At 41.7% G+C, this 12,859-nt stretch overlaps 1 protein-coding gene across 1 annotated transcript in view; it reads left to right on the forward strand.

The window, feature by feature from the left end:
- The window catches only part of LOC122798707 (putative zinc finger protein 705E), a 195,639-nt gene extending 183,362 nt beyond the window's left edge, over positions 1–12,277 (forward strand). The window contains exon 4 of the mRNA XM_044067802.1: positions 12,057–12,277. Within this exon, the coding sequence (XP_043923737.1) occupies positions 12,057–12,277 (221 nt within the window). The remainder of the gene's footprint in view (positions 1–12,056) is intronic.
- Positions 12,278–12,859: the final 582 nt, after the last annotated feature.

The following is a 12,859-nucleotide window of genomic DNA, read 5'->3' on the forward strand; positions in this document are numbered from 1 at the left end:
TGGACAACGTTATCCTTTAGCATGGGGGCTTTGAAACTTCCCACCTTGGTCTTAAATAACGTGAAATTTGCTTTTGAAAAGTTTTTCACAGTGGTTTCTTTGACCGGGGGTGGTGGCAGAATGTGGATATCCAGAGTGATTCGTTTATGGTCAGATCTAACCAGCGAGGGGTTGACCTCCGGTGTGGAACACCAGTCGCCCATGTTGGTGATGACCAGGTCCAATATGTTGTCACCTCTGGTGGGGGTGTTAACCAGTTGATCCAGGGCATTTGAGTTTATAAATTCTAGGAAATGTTTGGCCAGGGAGTTCGTACTTGATTAGTTGTCCCAGTTAATGTTTGGATAATTGAAATCACCCAATATCAGGGTGTTTGGTAGGACCTTTATGTTTCCCAGTTTTTCCAGGAATGTGGAGTAGGGGTCCTGGGACATGGTGGGTGATCTGTGGCAAGCTGTAATTTGAATAGCAGTTTTGCCCATTGTTAGTTGCACGTGGATGATCTCTGAAGCATCGTGCTGGGCCACTAACCTGGAGGTGTGGGTATCCTTGATGAATATGGATACTCCCCCACCTTTTGTATTTCGGTCCGGGTTTTGTGGCCGAAATGTATGGTATGAGTTGCAGCCTGGTAGTGCTGGGGTGCTCTCTGGAGCCTTAAACCAGGTTTCTTTTACTGCACATATATCGATTTTCTCCATACTGAGGAGTGCCTCGAATGCATGCATTTTGAGGTTTAGACTTCTGGCATTGAGCAGTATTACCCTCAGTTTTTTGTTACTTGTGCTATTTACGGAGGTGGGTTTGCTTTTTGAGCCTTGCCTAAAAAGGCACTATGGGGGTGGCAAGAGCCTTGGCCAGTATTCAAAAGCCTAAGGGTGACAGGTGCAAGCCATCTCTAGCAAAGCAGCGTGGCTTGTCTGAGTACTTGAATGAGTACTGTTTGTGACTTGTGCTGAACATGAATAAGTACTGTTTGTGACTTGTGCTGAACATGTATAAGTACTATTTGTGACTTACTCTTAACATGAATAAGTATTATTTGTGAGTTGTGCTGAACTTGAATGAGTACTGTTGCCTTTTACTTGTATAGTGGTACCTGGTTCTTAGAAGGCTATAAGAGTTTTAAAGGCATGCTTTATCAGATGCAAGCCTCATGCTCAGGACCGATGCGTCAATGGACTAGTCAAGTGGGACAAAAATACCTGTCCACTTGATGTAATAGAGGGATATTGGAAAAAATATGCTTGATCCCAGAAATAAGGGAGAGGTCAACTTTTTTTTGTAATTAAAAAAATAAATAAATAGAAAGACTTAAAATCAAAACCTGGACAAACTGCAGCCAACTGCTCCATTAGCATCCCTTTTGGAGATATTGCTGAACATACTTGCTGTTTTAGCTACGTGGATGCTATCTAGAGTCCTTCCCTTCTGCTGCAAAGAGTTTAAATGCTCTGATATTTCAACCAAACAAAACCAGCTGGTTGAAGTGTCAGTTAAACAAAACCTACAAAAAAGTATTTTTGTAGGGCTGCACATCCTCAAGTTTGAGAGATTTCCTTCTCCCACACACCACTTGCTTAACTATATATACTTAACTTCAATTGTCACACAACTGCTGAGGTGAGAAACGCCCACAAAATAGAATCACTGTCAGCAGGAACTAGAAACCACTCTGTTCATGATGTGCTCACAGTAGTGTCAGAGTTGAACTTGATGAGTTTAAAAGTCATTTGCTTTATACACTGTTAAGATTTTATCTGTCCCGGTACCAGTGGAGGACCATTTGCATCATCTTAAAAACAAAAAGACTAACGTATTCTGTATTTGTTTGACATTTTCAAGGCTTGTTGTGCTAACAGCAGGAACCAATGTGGAGTTGTTTTATCACATATTTATGTAATAATTTCAAGACTTGTGCTAACAGCAGGAACCAATGTGGAGTCATTGTATCACATATTGATTATGTAAAAATGTCAAGGTTTCTTGTGCTAACAGCAGGAACCAATGTGGAGTTGTTATCACATATTAATTATGTCTCTCCCCTCTAATTGCTTGTGCTTTATCTAAAAACAAGCAATATCTGTACGTTCACAGGATTTCACTGTGGCAGCTTGTAAGAGGCAGCTGGCTACACATAAAAGTAGGGTGTGATATATTATTAGGTACTTTTGCAATATATGCTGTCACAGACTCAGCACATTCAGTGAGCTGCTGACAAAAAGGCAGTGTGTTCTAAAATCCCACTCCAAAGGAGAAGTTGTACTGCAAAGCCCAGCTAATAAACTGACGCAGAGTGATGATGCATTTTCAGTGACTGGATGAAAGACTTGAACTCTGTTCCCTGTCTGCAGTAATGCAGTCCACTGTCACTGTGGCACTTCTTATCTGAGAAGATGATTACACTGACCAGTTCTCACTCAGTACCTGTGTCATGAATGGTGACTCACTAACCTAATGGATTTAATTTCGTACTGTTCTGGCCATCTTGTTTCCTAACGGGATTTAATTTCGTACTGTTCTGGCCATCTTGTTTTGGATTTTTTTTGTCGTTATGTATGTCACTCTTTTCCCTTTCAGGACGTCTTCCTTTTTCTACCCTGAAAACAAGTTCTGCTAATCTCTGCCCCCTGTCACTGCACCTCTCACTGAATTTTTAATATTTTTATTATTTCATTCTCTGAAAGGCATCTCTTACTATACTTTTTCATACCTGAATGTAGTTTATTTTTATATAGTGACTCATGCTCTTTCCTCTTACCATTCAGTTCTGCCAGGGAACTTGTTATGTTTAAACAACTTGGAATTTAAATATGAGAATAAATTATGCAGACTGCACTAATACAGTTAGCTATTTTTGTAATTAGACAGTAAATATTCTCCTTAAGGGGTAAAGCTGGAATAACTCATTAAATAAGTGTTTATCCTAATTTAAGTCTGTGTATTATCGTAATGGTTAACGTCTTTGCCACCCATGCAGCTACAGGGTTTGATCCTGACCTCCAGCCAATGCCTGATTGCAATTTGCATATTTTCATAGGACTGTAGGAAGTTACTAGAATATTGGCCCTCAGGCCCTTACAAGGCTAGCCAAGAATTTGGCCAATGTTCTGACAAGTCAGCAGCTGATGACCCTGTCCAGCAGGGACTCTGGTGGAATCCCAGGGGATATATTTTCTTTTTTCCCATCCAGTTATCCAGGTTGTGCTTAAAAAGGGTTAATGAGGTACTCTGCTTGACATGGAGAGAGGGAGTCTATTCCACAGAAGGGGGAGTCTCTGGGACACAATCCGTCCCGCCAACAAGATCTATTGATGTCACAGACTAGGTTGAGGTAGCACATACAGGTTACTCAAGTGGAGCTTGACTTGTGGAAATGCAGCAGTCCCATAAACGCGGGATCTGAGATTGCTTTGTATGCCAGACAGAGGTCACCTCTGAAGAGTCTGTATGAGTCTGAGTAGAGAAACAGAGTTTTTAGCCTATCTTTACAGGGTAGTGAGGCCCTGGATTCTCCTGATGAGGAACCTCTGTGGTCTGTCCAGCTGCTCCATGGGCTTTGTGAAGTACATGCCAAAGGGGGAGTTGTACTCAATAATGGGTCTTATAAGGGAAAAATACAACAATGTTAGGATCTCCGTGTCCCTGGATGAGATACCCCTAATGAGGTAGACCATGTAGAAAGCTTTCCGTACAACAGAGGCAATATGGTGGTCAAAAGTCAGTTTACTATCAACGAAGGTGTCCAAGTCCTTCACAACTGATTGCATGCTTAGGACCTTGTTATTCATGTGATAATTTGTGGGGACGTCACTTTCCCCAAAGGAGATGATGATGCATTTTTTGGCATTCAGTTTGGGGCTATGTTTCTGGCACCAGTCATTTGTTTGGGTGAGACCCTGTTGGAGGATGTCCACATCACTTGGGGAATTGATGACAGCATCCAGCTTGCAGTCATCTGCAAACTTGGTCAGTCATAGCCCATTGGTTTTGGCCTGCACCTCAGAAAAATATATCTCAAACAACAGAGGCCCCAAAACTGATCCTTGGGGTATACTGCTCGTTAATGGTCTACTGCTTCAGGTAGCGTTCCCTATTTTGACAAGGTGAGTTCTATCAGTGAGCCAGCTTGCTACCCATCTGGTACAGATTTATGTCTACTTGACAGAGTTTATGTATTATACCTGAGTGAGGAATAGTATCGAAAGCTTTGGCCAGGTCAAGGTAGGTGGCATGCACCATCTTCCCCTCATCCGTGGTTTTGGTGACTGTCTCAAAGAAGTCGGCCAAAATTTAACAGGCATGACCTCTTCTTGATGAAACCAAACTGTGTGGTATGAAGTGTTCGGAGGTTGCTAATCTCCTTGTTAATGAGGTCTATGATAATCCGTTTCATGGCCTTGATGGTCAGGCTAGTTAGGCTGATGGGTCTATAATTTCCTGGATTGGTGGATGCTCCACCTTTGTGTAAAGTGATGACATTGGCTGTCCTCCACTCGGCTGCGATGAAGGCTCAGGCTTTGGTTGAATAGGGTGCCTAATGGTACTTCAAGTTCCTGCCTGAGTTCATGTAGGATGCAGCCTGGGATGTTTACGGGTCCCATGGAGGCTTTATTTTTTTGCCTTTAAGAAGGCAGTGATGACTTGCTGCCTAGAGATAAGAGGAAGGGGCAGTTGCTGGGGATATCCTGATTTACTGTTAGGGGGGACAGAGGGATGACGTTTTCACTGAACCTGTTTGTCAGTAGGTTGGCTATATCTATGGCATTTTTGTATATGGTGTCCTTGACCATCAGTTCTGAGCAGATATGAGTGCTTCCTTTGAGACTGTGGACATATGTGAAGAAGGCCTTAGGATTGTCTTTAATATATGTGGCCAGTTTGGACTCAAAGTTTGCTTTGGAGGATTTCACTAGTGCTCTTATTTGCTTGGTCAGGCTAAGGAGAGATTGCTTCCAATTAGGCACATGGTCCTGAACAGCAATTTTTTCCTTTTGTTATAGAGTTTATTTATTGCGAATGTCCACCAGCCAGGTTTACCCTTCCTTGAGGAGGAGGATTTTGTCGTGTCAGGTATTCCTGATTCCATGCAGCTATTTAAATGCTCGTATAGTACTTTAGTGTAAGTTTGGACATTTGTGCCAGTTCCTATGGAGGGGGAGAGGGCTGTAAAGCTGTTTATACCTTCCCTCAGGAGGCTATAATCAGCTTTCGAGAAGTTATTTGGTTTCACCCTAGATGGGGGGGGGGTGTTAGGGGAGATGGTGACTTCGAAAGTGACCGCTTTGTGGTCGATTCATACCAGAGAGGATGATACTGTAGGGATGCTGCAGTGGTTACTCATGTTATTTAATACCAAGTCCAAGATATTTTCACCTCTTGTGGGGGTGCTGACAAGCTGGTGCAAGGCATTTGCATTGACGAAATCAAGGAATCTCTGGGCATTTGTGTTTTGGCATGAGTAGTTCTTCCAATCTATGGTTGGATAGTTAAAGTCGCCCAGGATTAGGGTAACAGGTTGAATGTTGATAGATTTGAAGAGGTCCAGATAGGTTGAGTGGGCATCTTGAGTCAAATTTGGGGGCCTGTAGCTAGCTATGATTTGAATAGAGGTGTTGTCAGTGGTTAACTGCACTTGAGTGTCTCATGTGTGTCATACTGTTTGACCAACCTGGAGGGTGTATGTTTTTAATATATTGAAACTTCACATCCTTTTGCTTTGCTGCCCATGGTTTGGGATTTGAATTGTTGATAGGATGAGTAACCTGGTGTAGCTGGGGTGCTCTCTGCAGATTTGAACCAGGTTTCTGTGACTGCACAAGTATAAGCAACTCCAGGGTTAAGAATCCTTGCAATGAGTGCAGTTTCATGTTTAGACTCCTAGCATTTAGGAGTATGACCTTTAATTTGCATTTTGATGAAATGTTCATGTTGGTAGTTTTGACCTCATGGCATTGCCTAAGAAAGGCACTATGGGGGGGGGGGCAGAGCCTTTGCCAGATCCCTGAAGCCCAAAGGAGACAGATGCAGGCCATCTCTGGCAAAGCATCATTGTCCATTGATCATATCTTCCCAGGCTGTCAGGTACTGGATCCCCTTGGAATGACACCAGAAACTAAGCCAATTGTTAAAGTCAATAATTTTCTGTTTGTATTGAGGCATCATTCTGGGTGACAGTAGAATGCTTCTTGAGCCTAGGGACATACATGCTTGGGACACATATTCAGCAAGCTCAATCATGTCTCTCTTCATATAGTCCAAGGAGGTTCATCTCAAGTCATTCACTCTAATGTGAGCTATGTCAGAGTTCTAACAGTACCTGTTGTTGAGAGACTTGAGTGCATGTGTGATATGGCGGATTCTGGCACCTGACAAACAGCTACCCTTGACTTTCTCCTTATCCAGACTGGTGAGGGGCATATCTGTGTGTCTCTCAATGGAGTCTACTATGACTAATATGCTTGGTTTATGGTTAGGCCTTAGTGGCTGTGAGACAGGTGTGTGGACTATGTGTGGTGGGTTGTGGAGTTTGCATGTGCTTTTGCCTCAGCGGTCTCTTTTGTTTGGGTATGTTTTGTTGAGGACCTCTGTATATGTGGGTGTGTGGTGTTTGTGTTGACAACCTTCTCAGTGCCAGATATACTGGCTTGTGAGGGAGAAAGCATAAACTCTAGGTTCTTAATGCAATTGCATCTCTCACAAATTACAGTATATTCCTAGGTGGTAGTAGGAGAGGTTTGTCCATGTACGTGAGCCGGTTGCTACACTGTCTCAGGATGCCCATATCAACCAGACTGGCAGGAGAAATCATAGGAAATTGTCCATCCATATTTGTCATAATCTGAAGGAGAGAGGCCAGCGAGACCTAAGGGGTTAAAGGATGGAAGGTCCAAGATGAGTACTACTAGGTGATCACACAAGTGCTACTAAGGGAAATTCTGTACCTGGAATGCTTCACAATGGGTTAAAAACAGTGCAGCTGTGGTGCACAATGTGCAAACAAGCTCAAACCAGCTCAAATGTTTGATTTAAATACCATCAAAGATAGAAGATTCTAATAACACAGAAATTAAGCCAGTCCTGCTAGCCCCTGCTCTCTATACCAATCAGCTTCTGCCAGACAAGGTACAGGCAGCCCTGCTTCTCTCACTAGCAGAGAAGATAGGCTCCTACCAACACAAGATGGCTGCCAAAAACACAGAAGGCAAAAACAAACAGCTCAGGATGCAGCAAACCTGTATCCAGACTATGCTACTTAATATAAGGGTTACGAATACAGTAAATTTCACAGAAAAGCACAAATTAACCACTTACAGACAAAAACAGAACACACAGTATGAAACAATACAATTAAACAGTAATAAAATGCAGTAAAATGCAGTTAAACAGTAATTAATTGCAGCAACTAGCAATGAAATAAAGTTAAATAGTAATGAAATGCAGTTAATCAGTGCAAATGTGATAAATTAGCTATAAGGCACAGCTTGTCCTTGTATTTCTGTGGGATACCTCCCAAAAACATGCTGAGCGTTTCCATCTCAAACATATCCAAGTATGCAGCTGTAGGCAGTGTCACAAACTCTAGATGGTGCCCTGTATGGGGGGGGGGGGGTGTATGGATCGACCTCTTTGGGCATCTGCTGTGGTGTGCAGTATCCTTAGAATTGCAGAACACTGATCACAAACTGTATTTTGTGGCAGGCTAGGCATTCAGCAGTTGAAAAATATGGCTGTAGGTGATTCAGTCATGTCGACTAATGGCACCGAATGGGTATGGTTATTTGCCAGTGATAAGTGGGTTGAGGACTCAACTTAGTCCGACCTACATCAGAAACCACTGCTAATCGTTGGCGGGATGGATGTGCCCCTATCGGCCAATGTGTGTGCCTGACATAAAATGACCAGCAGCACTGGGTCAAAAAGCTACTGTCTGCATGGTGTCCAGTTACCCAGCTTGTGATATCTGGGATAGCTCTGTTGAGGTAAAGCTAGATGTAAAACCAGTAAGCCTGTCAAAAACAAACTAAGTATTGCTACAGTTAGGGTAGGTTCACTGATAGGATGGCGCTTGGAAGTGGATGACATGATAGTACGGAGGAGGCTGGATATCCTATGTATCCAGGAGACCAGGTGGAAGGGCAGTGCAGCAAAGCCACTTGGCTGAGGATCTAGAATCTACTGCTCAGGGGGAGGAAAGACTAGAATTGTGGTGAGGTAGAGGCTTCAGAAGATAGTGAGGGATGAAATCAGAATTAGTGGCAGACTCATGGCAATCGGACTCCAGTGTAATTATAGGCTGAGATTATGAATACTGCCCTGTGTCCCACAGCAAGTTTGTGATAGTGAGGAAAAGAGCGCATTCAGGCAACAGTAGCAGGACCTACTAGATAAAGCAGGACAGCATGAATTTGTGTTGATAATGGGTGACCTGAATGCACATATCAGGACAGATGGAACAGGATATGAGGACTGGCTGGGTCCACATGGGGGGGACAACAGGAATAAAGGAGGAGAAGCCATTCTAGACGTCTGTCGGGCACACGGCTTGAGTTCAGAAAGACAGTCAAAGGATCACCTACAAGAGTGGCCAACATACAACTCAGGTAGCCTTCCTCCTTGTAAGGAAAGGGCAAGTGTTTTTATGGAATTTGTTAATGATTTTACAGGTGTATCTTTGCAGAGAATATTGATGTATTTTGGTTCAATATAAATATATTCAGTAAAAAATATAATTATTATTTTCCTCTTGATCCTTTGTTGTGCTTATAGAGTGTAATAACCGTATAATGTTAGAGAGATACTTAAAGGGACAATATAAATCAAAACAGTTGCCAAGGGCTTTTCTTTGTATGGTAAACTTAATGATGACAAAGTGCTGGTTGTTGGAAAAGTTTTGGTAAGCATTGTGTGTGTGTGTGTGTGTGTGTGTGTGTGTAGGTGTGTGTGCGGGTGTGTAGGTATGGATATGAGTGTGCCTGTATGTGGGTATTTGTGGGCTGTGCATGTGTTCACGAACGTGTCAAAGCTGAGATCACAGTATACTGGTGTATTGGTAACAATAGCATCTTTTATTGCAGAAACGCTACGCTGTGCTTGAGTCAGTAACATGGGTTCTTGCTGACTGGTTGCAGAATGCTGCACACAGGTGGGTATATGTGAAATATGGCCATCACAGGAGAGAGTGTTCATTTGATGATGTATTATGACATAATTGGCAAACCAGAGAGAGAATTATAGTATATGAGATACCTGTGAACTGGTGGGATAGAAATGAATCAATTGGAAAGCAGTGACAGGATTAGAACGCTCCTTTAGTTTTTCAGCAAGAGTGTTTTTCACAGAAATTTTTCTGTTTTATTTTATTGTACAAAGGTATCCTAATTAGTCAAGTCTGTATCCCCAAATAATTGTCTTTTATACAGTAATCCTACAAGTTGTTATCTGCACAGCAGCACTTTCTAGTACCTAGAAAATCCACCCCCCCAGTAGAGCAGTGTATAATACGAAAGTGGAAACATGGCACCAGCACAGTCCTTTTAAACATCCAGATGCCTAATAGTAACTAAATTCTGTTGAGTATCAGTATGGCTTGTACTTCTTTTCATCCAGGGTCCAAGAACTGCTATGAAGTTCTGCAGAAGACTGCACCATTTCCTTCCACTAGTAACAGGTGTTAGCAACTCAGGAGATCTGCATCTATAGACCATGAATATGGTGCTTAATGCCACACCACAGATGTTGATTACCTACCCATTCCCTGCTATGGTCACTAATCAGGAAAGGGAGCATTATCAGATGAAGGGCACATCTCACCACCAGAATTTATTTTACTTTTAATAAAATACTGGTCTGAGGTAGGTGGGAGGGAGGGGACTAAGTATATGATGTGGAAATTACCTCTGGTAAACACAAACGAGGCTGTACCAAGGCACAGTGACTAAAGCTAGAATTTAAACAGTCTGCAGTCTGTCTGTGTATCTGTCTGGGTTTATGTTAATCAGGGACGTTTGAGAACTATGTTACATATATTACGAGACACCGGCAGACATAAGTGGTGTTTTGTATTTTATTATATTGGGTAAGCTTCAGTTCATCCTTTTCTTATATTTTATTGTATCAGGTAAGATTTAATTCACCTTTTTATTTATTTGTGAACTGGGTACGTAAACTGGCTTTTCAGCCATTTACTGAGCCACAAGGGTAAGGAGGTAAGTGTACCATATATGTGAGCAGATGTTCTTCTTGTTTCACTGTTGCAGTCATCACACTTGGGTTATCAGCCTGCAGGTAGCCCTCAGTTGGCCTGAATACCAGAGCCTTGGGATTTCTGCATCGGATGCTGTCACTTCTTCCATGACATCAGGTCATCAGGGGTATAAAGCAGGCAGCCAACACCATTACATCAGTTTTTCTTGCTGAGAAGGAGCCCAAAACAGAAGCAGTTCACAAGTGCAGGTCAGCAACTACCTGAAATTTTAGTTTTTCGAGTTTCAAACCTGAAGTCTTCTAAAGCAAAGGACCCTGTCGGGGATTATTTTTTCTTGCTCTAACTGATGTTAGAAAAAGTTAACAGTTGCCTTGCCTGTGGAAAGCAAATACCTCACAGAGATTTTCATTCTGTTTAGGCCCAGACCACGACATCCCTCACTGTTGGTTTTGTGCCTTGTTTAACGCCCGGACCATTCGTCACTAAATTCTTTCACTCTCGTTTTCGTATTCCAAAATGGCTTTGATAAGCCATCTGGCTACCGGTCTTCTGAAAAAGTGTAAAGATAAAGACAGAGACAGACCGCATAGGTCCAGAACTGCAGAGGATGCTTCCGTTAAGCTAGTTGCCAGTCCGCCAGTACTCAGTGAGGCTCCTGACATCTGGGGCAAGAAAAACTGATTTAATGGTGTCAACTGCCTGTTTTATATCCCTGATGACCTGACATCATGGAAGAAGCGACAGCATCCGACATAGAAATCCCAAGACTCTGGTATTCGGGCCGAATGATGGCTACCTGCAGGCAGATAACCCAAGTGTGATGACTGCAACAGTGAATACGCGCAAACATCTACATTTATGGTAAGTGTACACAACTGTACTTTTACCATATAGCCAGTTAAGTAGCCTGTTTTTGAGCTCTAGGAGGAAACTGGAATACCTGGAGAAAGTCCATGCACTTGCAAGGACAGCATGTAGAACTCAACGCAGACAGTGGCTGGAGGTTAGGATTGAACTCCAGAACCTGAAGCTGTGAGGGAGATGCCATCCCTAAGCCACTGTGCTGCTTCATAGTATCTACTGAAAATTTTATGTGAACAGAAATTTTTAAACTTCTCAGCATGCTTTGTGACTTTTTTACTAAACCAGTGCAAACATTTCTCTAACCATGGCCTCAGTTCTTTCTTTCATTTATATCGTGACAGTCTCTTTAACCACAGTTTTAGCATAATATCAGGAGTGCCTTCAATGTTTTATATGTGTAGTCAATTCAAAAATAAATCGTCAATATACTTTTTCCCACAATATGAGATGTATTCTGTGTTCAGCATGTGAAAAGTTGTACAAAGCAAAGCCACTGTCTGTGATGTTAGGCATGATTACATTTGAATTCAGCACTTAAAATTATTTTGTTTCTTTCTGACTAATAAATCTACCACATTAGTGATCCTGGAGAGAGTGCATTTTAAATGCTTAAGGATACTAGTGATGACGTTAATCAGAATGGAATTATGCATTTTATCTGTAGAATATGGGACAGTAGATGTGGAGAAAAGTGTCAAAATGTGTTGAAAAATTTTTTCTAAAATGTAGAAAATAAACAGATAACTTCTACTCATTAACAGGTACTGAAAGGATATTAAGGCATGCAAAAGAGGGTTCAGTGCATTTTTGTTTATCTTATAATCATTGCTGAAATGCTCTGCAATAGTTCATACGCTAAACTTAGAAATTAAATTAAGTATGTCTGATGTCATCACTAATATATAATTTATGCTGCAACACTTAAGAGTAAGAAAATAAACCTATGTAAATCATTTTATTCTGATGCAGTCCTTTTTCTTTTAAGCCACTAGCAATCCAGATTTCAGCAGTATTCAGAATCAGAGGTCAGCACGTTGGAAGTACTTTAACCACGAAAGTGACAGTGTTTCACTAAATAAGATGTCTCTCACAACACGTGATCAGCTGCAGACGGGAAGCAAACACAGTAATTATGTGAGTGACATTGAAGGAGATGTCAAGAAGAGTGAATTAGAAATCCATCTCAAAACTCATGGAGAGGAGTAACCTTGCATAGTGTTTGACTGCAGCAAAAATGCCATATTTCAGACTAGCATCTTAAGCACTCCATTAATTCCAAGAGAGAAAAGGCAAAACCATACTTTGGCAACACATGAGGAAATTTTTACTGAAAAGAATGTAAATAATCGTCCCACATGTGATGAAGGTTTTACACTTAAAAAAAGTTTAGCAGTTTCCAGTTGTACCCATGTTGGTGAGAAATCCTGTAGCTGTATTACCTACAAAAAAAGTTTTGTAGAAAAAAGAAGTCAGTCATTGCACCATACTGTCCACATTGAAGAGAAAACGTACAACTGTCTCATGTGTAACAGAAGTTTTGCACAACAAGATTATCTGGTAAAACATCAGAATATTCACACAAAACAAAAACCGTATAAATGTACCAAGTGTGACAAGTATTTTGCACTGAAGCGGTATATGGCACAACACGAATTAGTCCACGCCAGACAATACATGTGTACCACATGCCACAAGCGATTTGCAGATAAGGAAAGCTTCATGCTGCATCAGGGAATCCCTAATTGCCAGAAACCCTTAAGTTGTGCTGCTTGCAATAAAGGATTCACA

The sequence above is a fragment of the Protopterus annectens genome, chromosome 3.part1, assembly GCF_019279795.1.
Source record: "Protopterus annectens isolate FY-2018-M chromosome 3.part1, PAN1.0, whole genome shotgun sequence".
Taxonomy (NCBI): domain Eukaryota; kingdom Metazoa; phylum Chordata; order Ceratodontiformes; family Protopteridae; genus Protopterus; species Protopterus annectens.